The 26,717-nt window shown below is 33.9% G+C and overlaps 1 protein-coding gene across 1 annotated transcript; it reads left to right on the top strand.

Moving 5' to 3' along the window:
* Positions 1 to 545: 545 nt before the first annotated feature.
* LOC128231850 (nucleoredoxin-like) lies at positions 546 to 24,829 on the top strand. Its single transcript, XM_052945076.1, has 7 exons — positions 546 to 923; positions 3,929 to 4,180; positions 7,284 to 7,488; positions 9,048 to 9,136; positions 18,289 to 18,379; positions 19,291 to 19,400; positions 20,338 to 24,829. The coding sequence occupies exons 1-7, from the start codon at positions 621 to 623 to the stop codon at positions 20,530 to 20,532; spliced, it is 1,245 nt and encodes a 414-aa protein (XP_052801036.1). The 5' UTR covers positions 546 to 620; the 3' UTR covers positions 20,533 to 24,829.
* The last annotated feature ends 1,888 nt before the right edge of the window (positions 24,830 to 26,717 follow it).

Raw genomic sequence — 26,717 nt, forward strand, 5'->3', positions numbered from 1 at the left:
TTTCAAACTTTTAAACAAGTACTCATTCTATCAAAGAACCGTTCAATGTTTGAATTAACTGTCATATAGACATCAGTTTCATACCGCGGTGTACAGCTGCTATAAAATTTACGGTGTTACTCACTGCATACTATCAAGGGCCCTCACATGAAAATGTGACAAAAAAACTAAACCTTTGTCAATCGTAAATACAGAAATGGGACGACTGCTGAGTGGTATGACTTTGTACATATTGGTACGACTTCTATGTTCACCCTGCGGGTGCAGCAGGGTTAAAAACCGGTAACGGTGTTGTCCTGTTTTCTGGTAAGGGTTACCATACGATTCGTTTGTTTTCTTGCACATCATTTTCATTACATAAAATCACGGACCTATGAACCTGTGTATTATATACGTTCGCGGTACCATCCAAAAAGCATTACAAACTAAAGTGATGACATACTATTTACTTGGTATTTTTTCCTTTTTGTGAATTGCTTTTATAGTGCTCTGTAACCCTACTCAGACACGACGTCATGTACCCAATAATAGTAACGGGAATTCCCATTGTCGGTGTGCAGGTGTTGTATATTGGGAAGATAGCGCGTCAAATAAATTGCAAATTAACACAACCATAAACAATGGCAAGGACGTTGGAAAATTTGCTTGGACCACATGCACTTCGACAAAATGGTGAAAAAGTGTCAATTAGTTCTCTATGTGGTAAAGATCGTGTAATAGGAATTTATGTGTCTGCCGGTTGGTGTCCCCCTTGCAAAGGATTTACTCCAAAATTGATAGATTTGTATAATAAGGTTAAGTCAAGTGATCAAGGTATCACATTTGAAGTGGTGTTTGTTAGTTGGGATAAGGATGAAAGTTCATTTACGGAATACTTTAGTTCAATGCCATGGCTCGCATTGCCTTTTGGAAATGAACGAAAGGTTTGTTCATTTCTATATAAATTATAATCATAATGTACAAAAATAGATTAAATATATATTTAATTTTTAAAACTACTTTTAAACCATTACCAGCTGAATTACAGTATATATTTAGAATGTCAATTAGAGGCATCTTTTGTCTTGTTTCTAAAGAATATCAAATAAAAAATCCTCACAAGTTTTCAACATAAAAAATACTGTGAATATAATTATTGATGTACACCTTCTATAATAATGATTGAATAACAAAGTTTTTTAAATTTGTTTTCTCTCCAACCCCAACCTCCTGGTAAGGAAACCTGTTTTAACATGAACACCCACAGCAGTCATGTAAATAAACCTCTTTTGATGAACAATCCTGAATTTTGTACACTAGTGCTTGGCCTAATCAAATTCTGACAAGCCCTGGTATACTAAATACAAAATACTAAATACATTGTGCAAGCCTGGAAATCATTTCACCAGTACAGGGCCTGGGGACTTCCCAGTGAGCATGGTCATATCCGATAGATATTTTGACATTGGTCAGATGCTGGCAGATTGGCCCAATGATGGCCCAATAACGGTTTGATATCCGTAATAATCCCTGTTTGTGTATTAGGAAACTGATGCTCAATTGTAAATTATACAGACATGTACTGGTGGTAGACAAAATCTACCGCTTTTGAGACCCTTCTACCGCTCTACCACTGTCCTGACAAAATCTACCACTTTTGTTGAAATCAACTGTTCTTAATCAGAGAAAATACCTAAAATTTACGTTTTACATCCAGTAAGGTCATTAATTTGTCATAATGTTACTGCAGTCGGCTGGGCAGAGATTAAAATCATCATTGTGGTGGTGCCTGTCATGTCTGTCAGTTCCCACTTATTTGCACAATCAGCGATTATTGATTCATTGATTTCATAGCATCCATAAAAGATAAGACAATCAAAATAATAGAAAATAAAGGCTAGTGTGTATACAGTTTACGGCAATGAGTTCAAAGGCCTAGACGAATAAAACAAAAGTTCACTGCTGTGGAAATTACCCGATTTCATGGCCGTATTAGTAACTACAAAACATTTACTACATGTATGCTGTATGTAAGGTTAACTATCAGTATTTTTCTGATATGATTGATGTCAGAAAATTGAATGTTCAGCGAGAGTGCTGGTTTGTCAGAAACATTTTTTTTTACTTTTTTTCCAACATTCTATTATGAATTAATGAAATTTCTTCAAGGACAGTGATTTAAAATGGCAGATGACTTAAATTATATAAGGCCGATGTCAGCACAATAGGTTGCCGACAAGATATTGGTCTGACTCTTATCTGACTGGCAAAGGGATATCAGATAGATATTGTTCATGATACCTATCTGATATTGGAAAAAAATGGTCCGATATCTAACCGGGTATGGGATTGCTAGCTAGGTTTTGTGTTGCTAGTAATTTAGAAGCTGCGCATGTGCAGCCTTTTTATTTTTATCCCTATTGTGTTAATTACTAATGTAGTTCCCTAGCTGAAATGTCAAACCTTGTACACACTTCTATTTTATGATGGGACTGATGTTGCCTGCAATGTATGGCAGACAAAGGGATTACTTGGTCTATTGCCATCGGCATCACACTTCCGTTTCTGATCAATAACTTTTGAACGGCATGATGTAGAGTCTTCAAACTTGGTATGCACTTTGGTCATGATCAGGAGAGGATCCTTAATGATTTTTGGGTCAATATGTTAAATGTCATGATAACTTTTACTACATAAAATATGGGCGCTTGTTTCCAACCAATAACCTTTGAACGGTTTGTTGTAGAGTCTTAAAAACTGGTATGTCAATTTTTCATGGTTCAGTAGAATCTGATGAACCCTATTTATTTGGAGTTGAAGGTCACAATGAACTAAATTATCTGTGCTCCTGAAAGGTGACACATTCAATTTTAGTTTTAGTTGAAGGGTTTTGAAATAATAAGCATAAAATATATTGTGCACAATGTATGGGTGCAAGTCCTACATGTTTCAGTCCCAAATTGAATACATAGTTAATAGAACTCTTCAGACATTCAGCACACAAAACCCAGGTCATACTGAGAGGTCTGCTTGATATTTCATAGATACTTGTACAGTGACAGCACTTAATGTAGGCAATATGAAGTTATCTTACAGTTTTACTCAACCATTTACCTTTTTGTCATTTTTGTGTATAAATTAATCATGTTTCTGTAGTGTAGTTTACTGGTATATGTTTTAAGCTTCGGTCTATGAACATAGTCTTTATCACTATATGAATATAAAATGTTTTGCATTATGTCGTAAACTGCAATGGTTTCTTGAGGGGTGCCATTCGATGAGATTTGAAACAGCTGCTTTATATAATGTGCATCATGAATGTCTAAGACTTGCATTGAGAACATGATTGCATCCTTGTATGTTTTGTAAGCTGTATCAAAAGCAGTCTTTTGATTTCTATTACTGCATTTTGAAGAACAGAAAATGCTGTTTTAAGATAAAAGTTTTAATAAAAGGCATTATTTTTATGAGATAATTAAATTAACATAGGTACCTGTCTTTGTTAAAGATTTGTTTGGCATGTTGCATAAACAATTATGATAAAAAAGTAAAATTTATGGTTCATATATACAATTTTAAATGATAAAACTAAATTAAAATAAATAATTTTAGCATGTCAGCAGTATTAACATACAAAATTCATCGTCATTGTCATTTGCGTGGTACTAACTTTATAAATAATTGATTGAGGAGGACTCAGTTGAAAACAAAATTTGCATCTAATTGACATTAGATTATAGCTTGCATTCCCACAGCCAATGAAATCAATTGTTACAGGCCTGAGCGTTGCAGTTTTGATCAAATATCATTAATATTTAATCAAAAATAGAATGAAAAACATCAATAAGATATGTTAAAATATAAAATTAGTTTTATAAAAAAAATCACAAAAAAACAACATAATATTATTTATCTTTTATATTATTACTACTAATTTTATAAATTTTAGGCAAAATTATGCAAAAAGTACCGAGTTCAAGGAATTCCCAAGCTGGTTTTGGTGGATGGGGAGACAGGCCAGACAATTACACGAGATGGATACTCTCACCTGATGGAGGATGAAAATGGTGCTGAGTTTCCATGGCGACGGAAGAAGTTCTCCGAAATTGTCAATGGGAAACTTCTTAAAGATGGAAAGGAGGTGGAAGCGAATGATGAACTGAAGGGAAAAATTGTTGGGCTTTACTTTTCTGCCCACTGGGTGAGTTTAACACCATTATACTAATGCGTAAAATTTAGTCATGAAATTAAGACTTGTAGATGAACACGCCCGAATTTCTATACTTGTGCTTTGCATAAAGTTTTTTTTAGCAAGCCCTGCCATATAAAAGTTGAGTCCATAAAGCATATTACCAGTGCGGGTCTTGTGGCATTGTGCTAATTTTAACCACTGTAATTTCAAAAGTTAAACATGGAAAGGCGTAGCTTTAAACTAGCTGCCAAAAATGTTAAAACAGAAAAATATTCTGTTTTGTAAAACTTGCAAGAATGATAAAAAATAGGGGGAAAGTTTAGTAAGGCCTTTGACTGTGTAGCCAGTGTGAAACATAAAACATAGTTTGATAAGTCACCATTAACCAAGCGACTTGCTTGAACTAGTTTACTCAATAAACAGTATAAAAAAAGTCAAATTAATGCTTCTTATTCAGATTCTGTGGTAATACCTATCAAATTGATTGGTGTCAATCAGTATGATAATAACCAAACTTTCCCAGAAATGTACCTCCTACTGTAGAATCAGGTGATACATGTAATTACTTGCTAATTTTGTCATAATTAACCGCTGCAATTATTTGCCGCCATGTGCTTTAGCCATTTAACTGAGATAAAGCTAGCTAAACTTCATGTTTAAGGATGCTGGCTACCAACACAAAAAAAAGAAGTTTTTACGCTTTTGAAAGACTGAGACTTAAAAATTTGACTTGAAACATTGCAAAGCCATTCTTTGAAAAGGATTAAATTGTTCCAAGATTTTTGGGGTTGACCTCGTCTTTTGTATCGGTTCCATTTGTGTATTACTTTCTACTGTTGGCACTTCTCTTTTACTGTGGGCCATTTCCATACCAGACAGACTTTAATACGGGCTATTCATTTCCCCAAAATGACATTTAATGCCTGTTCTGGGGATTGACATTGGTTTTCGTAATGTCTTTTTATGGAAAAAAGTTGGAGTTATAGTACACAACGGAAAGAAAAGAATCATTTCCTCCTCTTGCAAATGCTTCATGAACCTGCTGGCTTTACAAAAGGATTTTTAAAATATGTGTTGTTTTAGTTAAAGGAAAATTCAAATGCATAGTCCTGAAGAAAAAAAGCTCATATAATTTTGCATTCAGTGCCCTCAAAACACATCTGGCTGTAAACTTTGATGTACCGCATAAATTTGCTTTTGTATACATGTATATATATATATACTCATATTTTTACCATCCTAGACATAATTTATTGTAAAAATATGATTGTGTTCTTGATGATGATCATTGCATAAGTCAGAAATAAACTATCCATCTAATCCATCCATCCATCCATCCATCCATCCATCCATCCATCCATCCATCCATCCAGCCATCCATCCAGCCATCCATCCATCCATCCATCCATCCATCCATCCATCCATCCATCCCATCCATCCATCCCATCCATCCATCCATCCATCCATCCATATCCATCCATCCATCCATCCATCTAGCCTCGTGCCAGACTGGGCTAGTGTCATGAGCATGAAAGTGCTTCAGACATGCACAGGTAATAATATTTACTCATTACAATAAAATGGCTATTAACACTGCACAAACCCTATAACATTAAGTGTTAATTGTAATTGAAATATCCAGTGAAAGAAATGTAGGATAAAAGCATTGTGGGGCTTTCGCTGTTATTAATGTAATAAAATGGTGATTTGCGAACAAAGTTCTGCTAATATTGCTATTTAAGAGGCTATTTGCATATACTGCAAGAGAGGCCGCTATGAAATTTGCATGTATCTAATGCTTTATCGTTTGATTAATGTTTCTGGTGCATATTGCAAATTGTTGTCAATTATTCCCTTTGATGGTTGGGACATAATCATTTTTTATCAGAAATCAACAAACAAACGCCACGTTATTAATTTACTTTGAAATACTAGCTTTCCAAAGGAGCCTTTTATGTACAAATGCTTCGCAAATTAAAGACCTTGCTCACCACTGAAGTCTTCTCAAATTAGTTTATTGATATCTTTATAAAAGGGAAAGAATGATGGAAAAGTGTAGAAGTGTTTCATTTGAATCTTCTGTGGTGCGTTTTCTTTGTGGCATTGTAATTAAAACCATATTTTATCCTGAATGCTAGGTTGCTTGCATAACGAAAGTGAAATGCAAATATATAATTATTTATATATCAGGGCTTTTTCTATAGTACCCACGGGTCCGACTATCGGGCCCATTCCCAAAGCAAAATATAAGATTTTTTCCCAATCTTCAGAAAAAAATCCCAATCCAAAATTATTATTTTTATTTTTTTTTAGATTTTCTTTTTAACTGTACTGGTTCATTTTCAACATCCTAATAAATTATGTGATGTGAAGTTTTTTGATAATTGAACTCGGAAATCATTGATTTTCATCACATTCAGAGATATGAAATATTATAGATCTGTCATGATTTATTGCAATAGATATTTACACCCCAAGGATTGATATTTCAGCCATTGTGGGTCTTTTAAAGGGAAAATAAACTAATACATGTATTAAATAATTTCCTAATTCAAAGGAGACTAGACAGCTTTTCTTTTCACTGTAAAATTTCCCATTTTCCGCATTTTCACGACGCAAAATTTCCCAAAATGTCTAGGGTCTTTTTCCCAAAATGGGCAGAAAAAGCCCTGTATATATATATGCAGGAATAAATACAAGTAATTGCTGTAACTACTTAATTTTATTTGATTTAGATAATCTCTTTGGCCCCATTTTTAGCTTGTCTTTTTTCAAAGAAAAAGAGACTACATGTAGTTATATTGATGTACACTCTTATGGAGCTTGTCAGGAATGCATCATTTTTGCAAAAACTCGAATGTCGCTCAGAAATCTGAAAACATTTAAATATCTGCAATATTATCTTGCAAGATATGTTGACAATGACTATACACATAAATGTGTAGTAAGTCCTATAACTCCAGCTCAATTACCTCTTGAGTTATGCCTCTTGTTTAATTTGTGACAAATGCACAAAAGGCTAGTTTGGCTCTCTGGTTATAGCCTGTCTGATATTAGAAGTATGCCAGTTTTTAATTGTCACACTGTTATGTTGATCTGATTTTTATTGCAGTGTCCGCCATGTCGAATCTTCACTCCTGAACTGATAAGAATTTATGAAAAGGTGAAATCCAACGGCAAGAAGTTTGAGATCGTGTTCATTTCCTCAGATCGTTCGGAAGACTCGTTTACCAGTTATGCTAATTCGATGCCCTGGTTGGCCCTGCCGTTCGGGGATACTAGAGCTCAGATGCTGAAGAATTTGTATGAGGTTGAAGGTGGGGAAGTTTTTATTCACAATCTGTATTGGGAATGGAGAAAAGCATGCCTTTTTTGACAGTTAGTGAAATTTGCTATTATTGAGAGGAAGGGTTCTTGGCCACAGTTAAGTTGTTGGATAAAATCAATTTTAATGAAGATTGTAATTATCTTCCATGGTCGCTCATGTAAGATAGGTTCATCCCAACCTGAGAGTAGGGTGTTTTGCAGAAACAAAGTTTTCCATGGTTTCTGCAGAACACCTTGCGTGAGGTTTGGGAAAAACTATCTTACACGAGCGGCTGTGGTAGATGCTATTTCTCCCACCTCAAAATGTATCTTTTCGCTGTAACTCTTTTGTGTGCAGTGAAAATAATTCACGTACAGAAATGTGATAATTTGTTGTTGTCATAGATATGCCCGCAGTGATTCAATATATATAGTCAAATCTATCTTTGAATAGTTCTGAGGAGAGTGCAGCATTATTTTTTAATGCAGCGTGAAAACTTTTTTGGGTGTCATTTAAAGGGAGAAATGATTTATTTTGATTTTAAATAAAAAGGTTTCCATAGTGCTACAGACAACAACTTTCAAAAAGGAAGGTGATTGTGTGATGATAATAAAAAAGTACTTTTTTTTCTTTGCCTGTGGGCAAGATAAGAATTTCCAGCATGGCAAAATATTTGGATCTACTTATCTGAGGTGGGAGAAAAGGATTTCCAGCAATATTTGGATATACTTATCTGGAGTGGGAGATAATGTATTCCTTACTCCTTAGGATCAAAGAAAACCTATGTTGTTCAGAAATTGATATAAACATATTAAAAAATATGCACTTTACCCGATGTAAGCAATAAAGGAGTACATCACGTGTAGAACCAGTTGCCAACCGCATTCTTCATGTAATGTTATGTTAACTAATCTATGCACTAAATCTGTAATTCACCACATTAAATCTTTAAAGTTGCATGGATAAAGGATTTTAATCATTATTCTCAGACAGTTAGCATTTGAATGTTGCACTTTCTGAAGCACATTTTATTACTTTAGAAAGGAATTCAGTATTGCATACAAAACTTAGGCCAAACAAAATAATGCTTTGGTGACGGTTACATCTTTCTCAAAAACAGGTTGGGTAGGTAGGCTTTTTATTTTTTTCATTTGGCCTTGTGTAAAAACGTTACTGTCATAATTTAAATAAAAATTAACAACTGACTCTCAAAACAGTAAGGTCGGCGCCTATTTCTCAGGTAAGGATAGGTAACATGAACCAAATGTATATTTTTTTAGGCCTAAGCAGTTTCCTGGAAGAGAAGGGGCTTAAAAGGGGAATTGTTTGCCATCACATAATTATGATATTTGTTTTGTCAGTAGGGATGCGGTTTTCAATGCAGTTTTTCATTAGAGAGAGTGAAGTTTTATTATCATAAAACCGTAAGCTTGCCCACAGTTATGTCTGTCGTTCATTCATTTGCATGTCATCTATGTTCATCCTTATTCATGTAGACATGTATGTATATACACAGTCAAACAGCTTGTCACCCAGTCATATTGTTAAGACAAATGTATTGTACTCCAGGAATCCCTATGTTGGTGATGCTTGATGAGACAGGAAATGTGATCACGCTAGATGGGCGACTAGGCGTGCAGGAGGACATTGACGGGCAGGTGAGATGTCTGGGATCACATGGGGGAAGGAGTTGGGGGGGGGGGGGGGGGGGGTACCTATTTGATAGGTTGGAAAATAAAGCTGTTTTGTACAGGAAATGTAAGTTAAAAAAAATGGGCTGTTATATTCTTTCATCTTTCTGAGTCCAACTAGATCAATGTCTTTTTTCTGGCCCATGACCATTTTTTTTTTTCATGGATGCCTTTAGTAAAAAAAAGAAGAAACATTGTCTTTCTCGTGAACATATTAAATATTTTGATTTTTTATCATAAAGATTTACATACAATTTTTGCTATGTTCATTCATATTGTATCAGTTCTGGCAAAAAATGTTCAAGGAGGATGTGTGAAGACAATTTTATAACTTTTGAAAGATAATCATGAAATAGTTTTGAAGTTGTGCACTAGACAGTCTAAATGTTTGAGTAAAAAATTGTTGTTTCTTCTCTTACATAAAGGAAATGTAATCTATGTTGCAAATCTCAATGGGATTCCAAATACATTTAGATATACAGTCGTTTATGATGTAAGTGATGAAATACACAGAACAGGCATTCTCTGGATACATCAGCCAAACGCTTATCACCAGATAACCTATGGTGCACGCTGCAAGCATAACACTTTCATGCTGCAATGTAACAGCTCTGATTAGTTATGATAGGGCTTTTTGAATTGTCTGAGTCTTTCTAAAGATTTGAACTACCATAATTAATTTTGGAAACTTTTGAGGCTGATGTCTGTAATGTGTACGTATGGACCATGCTTGAGATGCGTTTTTTTTTAATCGTCAGTTTTTCAAATAAAAAAGTAAAAAAGTACTGAATAGTAATTGTATAGCAGTAGCCTTAGTTTTGTTTTCTGGCAAAAAAATAAAAATAACTCATGACCCATCCAGGTATAAAATGTATGTGAAACAGATATTTATAATGGCAATACATGTTTTGCAAACTGTTCTTTAGAACTCTGTCTTAAAATATTTGTTTGGACATGCCCCTGGGTGATTTTAACTTAGCATACCCTTCTTGTCCTCATCACGTCGGGGTGTGGCAAAGACGATTAATTGCAATATTTTGGAAATGGGTATCCCATGATTCTATGTATGCATTCGCTTACTGTGTTCTTGTTAACTTCATACTTGTACTTTCTGATTTTATCTTTCGAAGCAAAAATATTTAGAACAGCATAAACCATTGCAGAGGGAGCACTAGTCAGTCTCTAAATGTTTCCATGGAAAACTAGTTTTCCGCTTCATTAAATTTCATCCTTGAAAGATGGAATATTTTGAGAAAAGACTGAAGCTATTGGGTAGAAGTTCCAAAGTAAACAAAACTGAAATAAAAAAAAATGTCGAAACAGGTTATATGCATATATATCATATTTATCTCCAAGATTTGGGTCTATTAAATAATTTTCAATGCAATAAAATTGTATAGTTCACTAACAGCCATGTTTTATTTCTGATGAAAAGTGATATATTATTAAAATGTAACATAAGGTTAAGTTGCAGAAATACTTCACCACCCTAGTTTACATTGAAGTCTCTTTTTCTTGTCTGTGTTTTATTTAAATTTAATAATACTACAAGAAACAGGCATGTTTTTAGAGTGTGTTAATGGTCTGTTAATTTACAGATCCAGTATTCATGCTTGATGAAATGACTTCCATATGACATTATTTACGACAACCTTTCTGACTGTATAGATAGAAAACCTTTTAGCTATTAAACCTTTGAATGCCAAAATCAAATATCTTCAAAAACTACTTACATTATGCATTATTCATTTGTCTTTAATGGAGACATTTTTGGATAGAAGTTTATTTTTAATTTTACTGGGTTAATCAAAAAGACACAAATGGAACAGGAGGGCAGTTGTTCTACTTTTCAAATAAGAAAGCGGATGTTTCTCAATTTACAGCCACTATTTTTTTGCCCATGCCAAATTTTAATCCGAAATAAACTGGGGGGGAGGGGGGGGGGAGTCTCAGGTTCGGACATCCCCAAGTATTTGGTCACATACAGGCAGGAATAGGAATGAAAATCTAAAAACTGTTTTCTCCTGTACTTCATGTTGTTTTTGTGCACTTTTCACAGAACTTTTTTTTTTAGTCAATGATTGTCTGTTTACACAACTGTTCTTTCTATCATGTTCTACAGACTCCGGCATTAATTGTTATCATATATACACTACCTGACAAAAACTATAAGTGATGTCTCAGAGTTCTTTCTTGATTGTACAGCTGGTTACTGAAATGGCTCAGCTGCTTTTGAGGAATTCCTATGTTGTTGTTTTCCCAGTCTGATATAATACAACACTCTAATACATCTGTTAGGTACCTGTGTATGATAGTTCCTCAGTTTAACTCCCATGTTATGGTTGTTTTTATTCAAACAAAACAAATTTTTGTTCTTTCCTTTCATCTTGGTAAGTTAAACACATTGTGGTAGTATTAACATTGTTTTCTAAGGTATAGGACATTTTATGATGTTTTCATTAATTTCTATACATCGTGTAAAAACAGATAATTTTTGTGAGATCTAACTCAACTTCAAAATTATTTCATTTGAGTTTGACCACATTTAACCATGTGTTTGACCACATTTAGTCTAGTGTCTGACCACATTTAGCCATGTGTCTGACCACATTTGGCCATGTGTTTGACCACATAGAGCCATGTGTCTGACCACATTTAGCCATGTGTCTGACCACATTTGGCCATGTGTTTGACCACATTTAGCCATGTCTCTGACCACATATAGCCATGTGTCTGACCACATTTAGCCATGTGTCTGACCACATTTGGCCATGTGTTTGACCACATATAGCCATGTGTTTGACCACATAGAGCCATGTGTCTGACCACATTTAGCCATGTGTCTGACCACATTTGGCCATGTGTTTGACCACATTTAGCCATGTCTCTGACCACATTTAGCCATGTGCTTGACACATTTAGCCATGTGTTTGACCACAATTAGCCATGTGTTTGGCCACATTAAGCCATGTGTTTGACCACATTTAGTCATGTGTTTGACCACATTTAGCTATGTGTTTGGCCACATTTAGCCAAGATTACATGTATTAGGTATCCAAAAGTAGCAACAAGTGTAATGTCAATTCTTAAATTTTGGGCCAGCAATATCTGTGATCCTTGTTAGAACCTCCACAACAGGACAAGAAATGAACAGCAGGACATTACAAATATGTACGTGTCCATGTATGTTTGGATAACCGCGATAAATTGGGGAATTTGTATAACAAAAGTAATCAGTTTCTGTGATGGAGAGGAGATGAGATCAATGATTTGGCCATTACTGGAATCAATGTCTTGTTAATCAGTTTGGATGATGACCAATTTGGATTCTTACATGAATGTTGGTCTATTGTTCTGGGGGAAACGGTTAGGTACATGTATTGTCTTTGTTGTTATTCTTTTTAAAGCAAATAGTGGAGGTATTGTGATAACCGTGGTAAACTTTAACCTTGGCTGCTGAATAACTCAGAAACTGATCAAAATATTCACACGAAACTTAGTACACATGTTGCCATCGACAACATGCACTTTTGTATCAGTGCACTTGTATAACTTGCTTTAAATAGTTGAGTATTGCCCCTTTATCAACAAACATTGGAACCCACTTGCGCATAAGTATTGTTTAATCTTGGTTGAAGTCCAACAAATAGTGTTATATCTTTGAAATAGTGTTTAATCTTGGTTGAAGTCCAACAAATAGTGATATATCTTTGAAATAGTGTTTAATCTTGGTTGAAGTCCAACAAATAGTGATATATCTTTGAACTAGTGTTTAATCTTGGTTGAAGTCCAACAAATAGTGATATATCTTTTAAATATTGTTAAATCTTGGTTGAAGTCCAACAAATTGTGCTATATCTTTTAAATAGTGTTAAATCTTGGTTTAAGTCCAACAAATAGTGATATATCTTTTAAATATTGTTAAATCTTGGTTTAAGTCCAACAAATAATGATATATCTTTGAAATAGTGTTTAATCTTGGTTGAAGTCCAACAAATAGTGATATATCTTTGAAATAGTGTTTAATCTTGGTTCAAATCCAACAAATTGTGCTATATCTTTTAAATATTGTTAAATCTTGGTTCAAGTCCAACAAATAATGATACACTCTGCCTTCAAATAGTGTTTAATCTTGGTTGAAGTCCGACAGATGGTGATATTTCTTTGAATTATTGTTTTATCTTGGTGGAATTCCAACAAAACATGATACATCTTTCAAGTGTGGTTTTATTGTGGTGAAAGTCTAACGAAAAGGGGAACAACTCTCAAGAATTGTTGGAAGTGCAGCATTTAATTTTGGTTCAAGTCCAACAAATAGTGATACATCTTTCAATATGCATCTCTTTTCTGATGCAAAAATGGTTTGATTTCATTTGATTGTGAATATAATGTTTCTGAGTAAATATTTTCAGAAGAGGAATCCCAGTCTGTAGATATTGATGTACTCTGGTGAAGTTTTGATTTATTTTCCAGTCAAGAGTTGCTATCAGTTTTTGCTCAATAACAGACTCAATGGGAAAGTGGAATAGCATGTCTATGACACAAGTGTTTCTGAATGGGTCTATTGCTGTTAAATGCTTCTGGGCAAATAAAAGATGCACTTTGTTTAAAGGTTTTGCAGGAAACCTAGGTTTTATGTCATTGAACAGAATTATTGAACTGCATTAAGTATTGTTTGTCTAGCACTCTCATGTAAATGCCTTCTTTTAGAAAGTTCTGTAAGAAACAGAAAATACTTTGTTTCATATCACAATGGTTTAATCTTAAATGTTCAGGAAAGTGAGAGTGTTGCCTTTAAGTTTATGCTAATTTCTTTAAGCTTGAATGTGACGAAAGTTGATAGCTTATAGAATCACTATTGAGTCTGTTTCCTGGGCATAAACCAGTACATGGTGTCCATTTGGAGCGGCCATATAAAGGTACCTGGTTGGGGAAATGAACCCATAATTTCTTGATTGAGAAGCAGACACCTTTACCACTAGACCTGACTTTCACCCTGTCGCCCACTGTAGGACCTGACTAGATTTACCCCGTAGCTGATAAGCCATTTTATTTTTATCACTGTTTCCTAAATGGCTGAAAATATTGCAATTTAGAAACTAATGTTGGAGCATGTATGTATGTGTATCTGCCAGCACCATCAACATATTTATGTATTGAATGATCAAATTTTCTTATTGATATTTCAAAGTACTAAGTAATAGACTGTCCATTTTTTAAGTGCAATTTGGTCCATTATTTTGGTTGGTTGAGGCATTGTTTATTTGATTTTGTAAGTAGAACTCCCTGTACAGCTTGTGTCACTCTCTTCACATGATCTTTTATTCTACATCCTACAATATTTTGCCATGCCCCATGGATAGCATGGTCTCAATGTGCTTTATAATAATTCACAGCTTACATAAAATTGAGTTCTAGGAAATTGTCTTCATTTTTTTCCATCCATTATAAGGTTTGACAGCTGTTTAAGCAATTGTAGATGAGAATTAGGGAGATATTAACTGCTTTAGCCATAATAACCCGCCCAAGTGCTCAGAACTATTTTCTTATTGCTTTATTAATTGTTATATGCTGACGTCTTATCCCTAATTTATTTTTTGCTAACCTAATGCTCAAGAATAATAGACAAAAAATTAATGTTGTGATTACTGGAGATTGACATAAAGATCACTAAAGTCTAGTAGTCGTAATGATATAAATTGTTTTGTTGTAGAACTTATTGATTCTGAAAAAAAGATGCTAATTCAAAGAACCAACAACATAGCTCAAAGTCAGCAAATTTTTAACACTTGTTTGCCAATCCAATTCAATTTTATAGCTTCCATGTAAAACTAAATTATAGATTTATATTATTGATATTCAATATACTTTGTAAGTGTTTTAGTTTGAATTTTCTAAAACATTAATAAAATTTAAGACCAGTTGCATTTTGGTAAATGAGTAAAAGTACAACCTATATATGCAATGCTTTGCAGAAATACAGACTTGTTTTAAAGTGTTAAGCTGTTTATTTGGAGGAAGTCAGTTTGCTGTGGGAAAATAAAACAGTAAGATTTAGGAACATAAAAATTGCCTCAATATTGCAGTTTAATGTGTGTTGCACATTCTTGGCTGTGTTTCAAATACTGCACTGCAAATTAAGTTCTTAAAAAACCCTAAACCAGCAGGGAGAGCTGACTTAGCTTTACCGTTTGTTGGAATGAAAAATATAAACATAAACTTATGTGAAATGGGTTATTATGCCACTTTTGTGGCATGGCAGACTTAAAGAGATCATGTTGTCTGGCAGTGGCATCCACAGCATCACACTTTTATGTTGGCTCCTTTTGGTTAAAATGATATTCTTTTGATAGCCACATATTTGATGGCAGACTTGCGCAGAAACACACTTCTAAGACATAGCTCCATGTAGGCACTGTAGACCCAGGTCTGCACATCCTATGAAAATGTGAATTAAGTCATACATACACCAGATTTTTTTTTATACAGGCATAAAATAATGAACATCTGTAGCATGCGCATGACCTGCTGTATTAGGTTAACTTTGACCTGAGACCAAAAAAATTGTGGGGTTTTCCCTGTCGAGAATCTGTTCATGAACTGTTCATAAACATCCATGAACTGTCCATTAAGTTATTTAAAGAATTCATCAGCGTCGTTCATCAACAGTTCATGAACCAAAGTTGATAAATTTTTCATGAACTGTTCATCAAGTTCATCAGAAGAAGTTCATGAACCTTATGCCATTAGGAAATGCCAAATAAGGTTGGAGGCTGCAGTCAATTGTATAAGACTGGATAAGTTATTCACAGATTATTTTTTCGCATAGTTTGCTCATGAAAGCATTTGATTGGTCAACAGTAGTTGTTGGATATATATATATTAGCCAATTAAAAAGCATTTTGCCAACTTGGACCAATCCAAAGACTTAACCAGTTTTATACAATTGACTGCACAGTTTGCTCATAGACGGCTGTAGTACTGTAACCTGCATATCATTATTTGGACTAGCTACGCCCCTGTCTTTGGAAAGAACAACATTTGAAAGTAAATGGTGTTTCCTTGTTTATGACACAGTAGGGGAATATGTATATTCACAGATAAAACCAGATTACCAGGTACCTGAACACCTCTTATCTTCATGTCTCAACTTGAGATTGTCTGAGGATTCCCCAGGTCAAAATGTGCTGCATGGGTTACTCTGTTGTTTCTGAATTATCTAAAATTCTATCAGAGAGGAATAACAACTTGGGGAAAATATCATCTGGAGATTTCTCATAGCATCATGTAATATAGAAGTTGTGCTGATCATGTCCAGTTGTTGCTTTAATGTGTTGCAGTCATTCCAGGATTTGTACCAATTGACTGTATTGGTCAGACGAGGATTAGACCTGAAGCGGTCAGGCCTGAATTTGACAACAGTGGTCACCTATTGGTCTGTCGCAGGAACTCCTTGCATTTGAAGAGAAATGCCTCAGACTGACCTATGGACCTGCAATTAATGTTATAATGATCAGCACCATACTTATATACTCAATGGTTAAAATAAGAACAAACCCTGTTGGGCTCACTTAAATTAGAAATTTATAGAGCTGGGTTTGTAACAATTTCTTCACTAATCCAATTCTGGTGAGAATTTGTGCTGATAGAATGATGACTGCAGACATTTTGCAAACTTTTCATAGCCATACACAATATCAAGATAACACAGGCGGCATAAACAAAGAAGTCAATGATTATTTGTCTTGTTACCTCGTCAATAGTAATAAGAATGCTTGTGAAAACTCAGCATTATGCATTCCTTTGTTAGCAATGATAAATGCCAATGGGGGTTCATTGTACACTGATGGAATGCATATTGAGGCCTCGGAAACAATTTATCAAAGGGTTTTCTAATAACCAAATGCCAACTTCCAACATTATTGTGAAACATCTGCTTTCCAGTTCTATAGAATAAGAACCTAGGGAGACAATGTATTGTGTGCCGAATAAGGCGTAAACAGATCTAGATGTTGACTCTGTATGTTTTACTGATTATAAAAATGGTACATAAATGACCACACTACATCTTATATAAATCATTATATAAAAAATTTATGAATGTTTTCACCAAATGCTACATTGCTAATCTAAAGTAGTTGATTGTAAGCTGGTACATTAATTCCATCAAAAATGACATTGGCTAAGAACTGTCAGTGCACAATGTAGTTTTTTGCTGCTGGGTTTTCTCAGACATGTAGCAGTGTGTTTCCGCTTGGATATCTTCTGTAACTTAAAAGTAATTCAGTAAGAATCATTGAGAGCAAATACTGTAACATGTGGCATATGGGTCTGGTTATGCTTCAAGATAGTGTCAGTTTGAAAAGTTTTAAAAGTCGGAATGATTGAAGCGAACATCAAGGTTTATCAGCTGCGGCTATCATTTTGTTTCCAATTTGAAGACAGTAATGTAGAGGCAGTGCAATATTTCAAGTGATTTCAATTGTTATTAGATTTCTAGTTTCAATAATGGTTGCTTATGATGGTGAAGATAATACATCATGCAGCTCCCTGGGTCTTTAAAAACATGTTGAGGTTTTATGATACCAGATGTTTTTTGTTAATGTGCAAGAAGAGACTTTAAGTAAGAGCAATTAAATTTTTCAAAAATTTAAGGACAATTTTAGTCTTCTCAAATAAACTTCCATGTAATAGTTGTCTTTTAAACAATAAAGTCGGCAGTCCTGGCACAGCCCAGCGCTGACTAATCATTTAGAAGACCAAAAATAAACTTTCAAAGTGTTAAGTGCAAAACGCTGCTTGAATGCCTTAATATTAGCCAGTCTGCATATGCTTCTTAATAACTCACTTTATAAAACCATTTAATGACTTAATTGAAATTTGTTCTGCCATAACTAAAAAAGCTTTCAAGATATTTAAATGACACTTGGGACACGTAACGATAATAGTCAACTAGGCCCATAAGTCAGACTTTAATAATTATGAAGTTATGCCCCTTGATCGCATGAAAAAAGGCGTTGGCATTCGATCCGCAGCACTCTTGTTTAGGTTTGTGATGTCTCCAGTAATAATTAAATCACATAACACGTACATGTATTCAGTTTTGCTTGCATTTTCAGGAGTTTCCATGGTACCCAAAACCAATCAGTGAGTTGACAGAGGGGGCCGCCATTACACTGAATGAAGCTGCTTGTCTAGTTCTGTTTGTTGGTATGTTCAAACTCTAGAAACAAAAGGTCATAGGGGAGCCTCGTGCAATGCTGTATTAAGTTTGGTGAAGATATGGAATTAGTTTACCATTATTTATTTTAGCTCAATTGTGAAGACAGCTTTAAGCTGATTAAATCACTCTCAGATCCATTTCTTTGGTAGAAACCAGTACTGGTGTCCCATATAATAGGCCAGGGGAACCTCCAAAATGGATTCAAACCCACTACCTCTTATGTGAGAGGTGAACACCAAAACCAAAAGACCAATGGTGTGTTTTTATATGCATTTGTGATATCGTAATGACTAATTGGTAACACTTTAAGAAGGGACAACTACTACAACATCCCATGGGCAAAGTGTGTTTACTTATGAGACCTTTTCTTGTCAAGTCTAGCTCTTGCATTTGCCCGATATTAATTTCAGGTTACTTGCTTTATTAATTCATAGCAAACTCTTATTATGACAGGAAAGAAAAATGTCAGAATTAAACTAAAACAAGGAAAGTCCAGTATTGTTTGGAAAGGAGAGCAAAAATCAGGTCTTAGGCCAAAGTTGCATGTTGACTGAATTTATTGGTCAGGGCCAAGGAAATCTGAAATAGTGGATTTATTATTTTAAAATAGAGGTATTTTTCATAGCCTTGTTGTCATCTGCGTCACTGCGTGAAAGATTTTACCAAAGCCATAATCCCCCCAAATATGTTCAAGACATTTAAATGAAACATGACACACTTGTTGCCTGAGACAATACGCACTTGTATTGCATGGCCCATATCTTGGTTGAATGATCCCCATTGTTTGACTGGAAAAAATCAACACCCGTTGTTGCTTGTTCAGCAGCAATATTAAAGAATTTATATGTATAAATGTGTAATGGATAATGTATAAACAGTCTTAATTATATAATAACAGAGCCAGAAGATGAGGAAGTGGACAAGGCTCGAGATCTTCTCCTGCAGCCCGCAACTGAAGAGTACAACAAGGGAGAGCACCGTGACCTTTTCTTCTTCATTGGAGCAGATGTGAGTTCTTAGTTAACTCCGATTTAGACAAAATTTAGATGCAAATTCACATGGTATGTTTAGCATGTCTACTTTAAGTATATCAGCTGAAAAATATCATGTGAATAAGGGTTCTGCTGATGCTCAAAGCAGACGGCCTAAGGGTCAGATAAATGTGACATCAAAAAGTTTTCATAATAAATTTATAAGACATAGAAGTAATTGTTTTCCTAGACAAGCAGCAGAGCGGGAGTTGATATTGCATCTCCAAAATTCTGCAGGAATGAGATTATCAATAATGCAATGATGTTGCACAAACCGAATAGCTTGTTAGGCATTATCAATAAAACTAATTTGTGAGGAATGTATCATCGTCTTAGTACGATTTTATGACTAGTAGTTTTTGCAATGTTTCAAGATCTTTTATTTCATCTCAGTATTTCAAATGTAAGCTAGAAATGTTTGTTTTTAGATGAAGATGGGCAAGAATAAAAAAATATATTTGGCAGCAATTGGCTGTGTGTTTTGGGTAAAAGCAAGCTAAAATGAAGCATATCTACTTAAGCATGTGTGGTTTAAGCATACCGTGTGAATGTACCCTTACTGGTGCAGTGTTATATTTGCACAACATGCTTAAAAATGCCACTCTCCTTATTGATGAGGATATCTTGGAGTACCTTTCATAGCCTGCTCAAGCATAACTTGTTCGCTATTAAAACATGTTGTCCAATACAATGGCACTTTTTGTATCCATATAAATTTCCAAAACTCGAACAGTGCAGTACTAAGTTCTGTCTATGCCCTTTTTGCATGACTAACTGTACTGTGATGTTGAATTTGAAATATTTAGTTATATTAAATAAACTGCATTATATGAATGCATTACATTGTGAAGGAGTCATTCCTTTCCTTAAGTATTATATTTGTTTAAAGGAAGTTCATCATAATGTACTTACAGGATGAAATATGTGATCCTGTGCGAAATTTTGCCAATCTGCCTGACCAGACACCACTGTTGACGATTCTCGATTTCCCTGAGCAGAAGGTTTACGTCAGTGAGGAAAAGAAGAATGTTACCACGGAAATAGCGGCAAAATTTGTACAGGACTATTTAAATGAAACGTTACCATCGCAGCAAATTAGAAATAGCTAAAAAGTGGTTGTCAACATTTACAAAAGTGCGGCTTGATCAAGATATTAGCAGCAAGATACATTAACAACTGGATTTTTTGTCTGAAGAGCTTGTTGAAACAGTCAGTTTTTACAGAGTCCTGTGGGTGTTAAGTTTGTAATCTTAAAGAGCTTGACTTTCTGAAACACATTTGTTCTCCAGCTAGAAAGCACCCATGTTCGATTTCGTGTGAAAAAATGTTAAGACATTACTAGTTTAGAAAGACATACAGTGTAACCTTATAGGACATGAATTTTTGATGAATTTTATTTCTGAGGAATATGAAAATCCTCTTTTGATATGTCACAAAGGTTGGATTAGGTAATTTTCTACTTAAACATGTTTGATAGGTGCAAGAGCTTATTATATGCTTAAAGTGATCTAAAGAGATTTATCAGTAAAATAAAAATGATATTTCACTGTTTCAAACTGTGAAAATATTTATTTGATATTTTTCACTGTTTTGAAAGTTTAGCCCATTCTACTATCCAAAACAAACACCAACGCACACAGAGTTGGGTCACAATATCAACTACATCATTTCCGAAATGAGGTTATGTGCGCATACAGCACGATCTTACACTGAAACAAACGATTATCCTTCACAGAGTTGATTTTATTGGCTTAGGAAGGAAGGTCGAACTATCTTGTTCTCACAGCCAGTGCCTGAGGACTTGTATACAAGTTACTGCAGCTTATAAGCAATGGAGATTTTGTTTATCACACCATTATCTTAAAAGGTTTATTTACACTCAGCACACATTCATGAGATGTATAATATCACACAATGGGTGGTTTATTCAGAACTTTTTATAAGGTAACAACGTTGTTAAGGTCACTGTTTTTAACTTTCGAATGTTAATTTCTCGGGAACTAAAATGGACAAATTTTTTATCTGTAGTATTTCTCACAGCATTCAAGTCACCTGTTTCAGCTGTGCATGTTTTATATACATATATTAGCATGTTAAAAAATAGTTCACATTAAAAATTGAATGAGGATGATGTAACAACGTTGTAAACATCAACAAAGTTTGAACTATCTGCCCATTATGATAATAAGAAACTAATTAACCATGCTTTCAGGGTCAAATGTTATCACATTTATGATTGAATATGTTATAAACAACATTGTTGTTAAATTCTAAATGTTAAATATTTGATTTTGTGACGATATATTTAGATATAAACCAGTATAGCTGAAGTAGCTGTCTCAAATTATGTTAGAAATACAGCAGATCAAAAGTGTATCCATTGAACTTCAAGAGCAGTAATGATTTGAAAGTAAACAATGATGACTAACAAGTGTGTACTGATAAAAATAGTTCCTTAACATACTGAGGAGAAAGGAAGCAGTACCTTTTTTTCAAGTGTTTCTTTATTTTAGAAAGATCAAGAAAGAACACTGTTTTCCTTGTATTATATAGTTATGGAAGAGACATCCTTTAAGGCACATATAGCAGTCTCAATCTTGTTGAGACTATAATCAAATAGTCACAGTTTGTGCATTCTTTTTTATACGACATTTTCAACCCAATTTTTTTCATGAAAATAAACATTCGCTTTACTACAATTGTTGGATCATATTGTATTTTACAAAAATGTACGCATGTTTTTATTTGAATTTCGTTTCCAAGATGAATATTGAAAATCTTTGGTCTTTAGATTTTTTATTTGAAGAGTGTACATCGTTTAAGTGAACAGTTATATGATCACTATGTGTTTATGTTGTTATGGTATTTTTTCGATAATAATTGTACTTTCTTTGTTTTATGTCAACATTTTTATTATTGGAAGTTAATTTTCTTTTCGGTAGTTTACAGTTGAAATATTTTATTCATACTTTCAACAAATAGATCTTCTCATTACGTATTTTATGATTATAGTGGTCTAGTAGTATAGGTGTCCCTTTCAACCAAGAGGAGGCTTATTTTTAAATGGCCTCTTAAAATGGGCAAAAGTACACGTTTCTACCCCAGAAAACGGACTTAAGAGTGATTCTTTTTTGTTCCAAACAAGCTTAAAATATTGACATATTGTAACTTTCTTATTTGAAAATCAAAAATTTGTATTGTCCAATGTTTGTCTATTGTTTATGCCATTTGTGATGTCATTGTTTTGCCATGGCCTTTGGGTTGTCAGCAAACTTGGTGGTGTGTTTAAACTTCTAATGGTAGCTATTTCTTCGAAACCATCAAAAATACTAACATGAAACTTGGTAAACATGTTCACTACATCTACTATGACTATATGCACACATGAAGCAAATCTCACACCAATGGCTAAAACAATTATTAACTTATCCCATTTTACTGTCAGAGAAAAACAGGGGAGCATTGTCCTTCTCCTTTGGAACTCTTGCTTTCTGCATTGTGCAATTGAAGTGGTGCTCTGTGCTTACTGTTACCATGGCAAATTATGCTTGTTTCATTCGGATGCTTTATCCGTTTTTGAAAACTGTCGGTATGGTTAAATGTTTAAGTGTGGCAGTTATATTTTACATTATTTTTTGGGCCTAATTCTAGTTAAGCATACAATTTGGTATGGTAGTTTTACACAAATATCAATATGTTTTTATCTGGTTTTCATGTTTACATTGCATCTTCTAGTGTTGTTCTGTTTTGGATAAAAACAGATGTTGTTAAGATCTGAGTGTGGTATGTGTATATATATATATATATATATATATATATATATACAGTCGAAACTCGTTGGCTCGATATCTCATGGCTCGATATCCTCGTTGGCTCGAACCAAATTAAAAGGACCGATTTTTATTTACTCTTTGTTCATATAAATTTCGATCGGATGGCTCGATATCTTGAGGGTCGATATTTCTCCACGCTCAAAGTCATTTTCGCGGTCCCAAACAAGAATTTTACACTTTGATTTGATTGCTTGGGTCGATGTCATTTTCGCGAGTTCAGTTAAGAATCTCACACCTTGATTTGTTTGATTGGCTTCATTTAGCACAAGGCGCTTATCGATTAAAATTGCTTGACTGATATTATATTTATTATCGAATTTAAATGGTTTAACAGTTTGAATAAACATGCCATCACTTTAAGTTCTGTCTCTAATTGTTATCCATCCCTAAATTACTATATAAATAAGACTTTATGTAACAAATGAAAAAATAACATTCTGTAAGCAATCCCGCTTGGCTCGATATTCTCGAGGCTCGAAGTACTTTGGCCGGTCCCTAGAATATCGAGCCATCGAGTTTCGACTGTATATATATATATATATATATATATATATATATATATATATATATATATATTTATATAAATATTAAGTAATAGTTGGTAATTAATTATTTGCTCAACTAAACTATTAAGACCTAAGTTGTCGTTAGTCACAACCCCACTGTTGACTTATTTGAGCAAAAGTCGTTACCGTCTTAGACTTGGTGTGAATGTTTCCATACTTACGCATGCCCTAACTGCTAAATCAACCCACAAAAGAAAATCAGTTAATGTCAAAACATTTATTTGGCAATGTATTTCATCAGAACCCCTCTAAATAATTAAATCTGAAACCATTTAGAGAACCCATTGCTAGATATTTTAGCAAAATACATTTAAGGAGATAATGCAATTTTACTTTTTCTTATGCCCCCGTTTCAGAACTGGTATTAGCTAGAATGATTTTGTTTTTCATTTCAATATTAATATTATGATATATAGCATGTTATAGCATGATAATTTTTTATATTACAACATCATATGACAAACTGTTTCCAATCTTTAATTAGACAGATCAATGTGGCGTTTCTAAAGTGATTTTCCCAGGGTTATTTTGTAGTCATATGATAAAACTGTTTCCAGTCTATAAATAGACAGGTCAATATGACAGTTTATTTGGTCTCTGAAAATTGTGCTTTTTCCAATCACGGACAATTTATTTATAGATCAATTTTATGTAATAATCTATTTTACAAGTGAGTATATATGCTATATATGTTCGATCATTCTGTATTTTGTTTGAATTGCCTCCACCTCCTTGTACAATAATATCATTGTTCACCAATTTTGCCTATGCATTTTGCCTTTTAAATAACATGTATTAGCTGAATTTAGCTTTTATGAAAATACACGTATTGATGTATTGTTCATTTTTTACTGGTGTTCATTTTATATAGTGTTTTTGTTTGATTTTATACACAAGGTCAACATCTATTGATGTATATTTTATTTGTTATGCAATAACAACACACTTTTTTAGTTTGTTACTTGATATATTTCATACTGCTTTCAAAGTAATGAATTAAATTTATATTATAAATATTTGTTGTTGTTGTTTTTCATAGACATATACACAGATGCTTTTATACATGTATGTCTGTAATTTATTTTCACCTCCTTTTTTCTGAGCAAGGGCCTAAAATGGCTTATTTAATAACAGTGCATATTAAAGGGACTGTACACCAGATTGGCACCAAAAAAGGTTTTTTTCTGTAACGAATCTCAGGACAATTATTTAATAAAATGTTTATTCTTTGATATCATAACTGTAAAAAAAATAACAAAATGTAAAAAAAATCTAGTCGGAGACCGGGTTCGAACCTGTGTCGACAAAATTGCAGTCCAGTGTTGTATCCACTGTGCTACGAAGGCTTACCCTAAACTGTTGGAATATTTAAGCTATATACCTAACTTGGTAATATCACGTGATAACATCGACTAGCCAATCACGCATAAGGAATGAATTCTACTAGGTAGACATACCTAGTAATCTTTTTTAATGGAAAAAAACATGAAAAAACTGCGAAAATTAAATTAATTGTAAACCATGTGGTACTTCAGTTAGTAAGTTTCAATGCATTGTACACATCGATACAAAGTTTATGTCAGTTTTCGACAATTTTCTTTTGTTTTCGCTGTTTCATCATACTGAGTACAGCCCCTTAAGACTATTATGTTTTTGATGTTCATTGATATATCTGCTTCATCAGGTTCAATGTTTGTCTGGACTGCGCAGTGGTAAGCGCATTCATTTCTCACCAAGAATTCCCTATTTTGATTCCTTGCCTTCATGTATGGTGGGAGTAGGGTTTGTTATTGGTCCAAGTTGTATCTCGGTTTGATTGGTTTGTTTGGAGTCACCAAGCGGGACATGCGGGTCTCCTGGCACTCCAGTCCCCTCACAACACAAGGACACTGTCCATCAACAGTTCAAAATTCTACTAATTCTTTTTTGTAGCTTTTTAAAGTTATGCTCCCAGTATTTGCTGGATGCCCATGATAATGCTGGAGGAAATTTAATGCACACAGGGAGAATATTTAATAACAAATGGTCCTAGATTGATATTTGAGTTCGACTATTTAGAATATATAAAAGTATACTACATGTACTTGCCCTAGCGTCGGCGCAACTCCTTGGTTAAGATACTGCAGGTAAGCACCTTTAGGTCATTATTTTAGCAAATACATCATGTATTGCATTGAAACTTAAGAAACATGTGTTTCCAACTATCCAACCTACTTGAATAATTAAGTTAGATAAATGCAGATTATTGCCCTTTACTATTCAAGTTAGAAATTCTGTTTAAGGTTTTGCATGTAAGCACACATAGATTAATATCTCAGCAACAACTTGATGTATTGCATTGAAACTTTATACATCGATACTCATCCACCCAACCTACTTAATTAACCAAGTAAGATAACTCTAGTTTGCATAAATGCAAATTATAGCCTATAATTAATCGCCCTAGAAAATATGGTTAAGGTTTTGCATGTAACCACATTTAAGTCAATATCTCAGTATGATGTATTGCATTTAAACTTTAGGCATGTGTTCCCAACTATCCAACCTCCTTGATTAATAAAGTTAGATAACTCTATCTAGCAAATAATGCAGATTATTGCCCTTTAATATTCGACTAAGAAATTCTGGTAAAGATTTTGTTTGTAAGCACACATAGATAAATATATTAGTTACTATTTTTTATAATTATTTTATTGCTCTTACAATCATATATCAACTACAAACGTCAGGAACTAATTCAGAGTAACAATGTGCTATTTTGTGATAAGTTATATAACTCAGACTTAAAAATTGTAAGAGTTATGGCCCTTTGTAACTTTTTAAACAAATACATGTTTTTCATGTTTTAAAATCTCCGTTTTAAGAAGGGGACGTATTTTACGTACGGGCGGGCGG

The sequence above is a fragment of the Mya arenaria genome, chromosome 4, assembly GCF_026914265.1.
Source record: "Mya arenaria isolate MELC-2E11 chromosome 4, ASM2691426v1".
NCBI classification, from domain to species: domain Eukaryota; kingdom Metazoa; phylum Mollusca; class Bivalvia; order Myida; family Myidae; genus Mya; species Mya arenaria.

Excerpts from the sequence above, each read along its gene's own strand:
- LOC128231850 (XM_052945076.1), top strand. The coding sequence starts at position 621 with ATGGCAAGGACGTTGGAAAATTTGCTTGGACCACATGCACTTCGACAA. Across the intron at positions 924-3,928 it reads CTTTTGGAAATGAACGAAAG|GCAAAATTATGCAAAAAGTA; the intron begins GTTTGTTCATTT and ends TATAAATTTTAG. Across the intron at positions 4,181-7,283 it reads TTTACTTTTCTGCCCACTGG|TGTCCGCCATGTCGAATCTT; the intron begins GTGAGTTTAACA and ends TTTTTATTGCAG.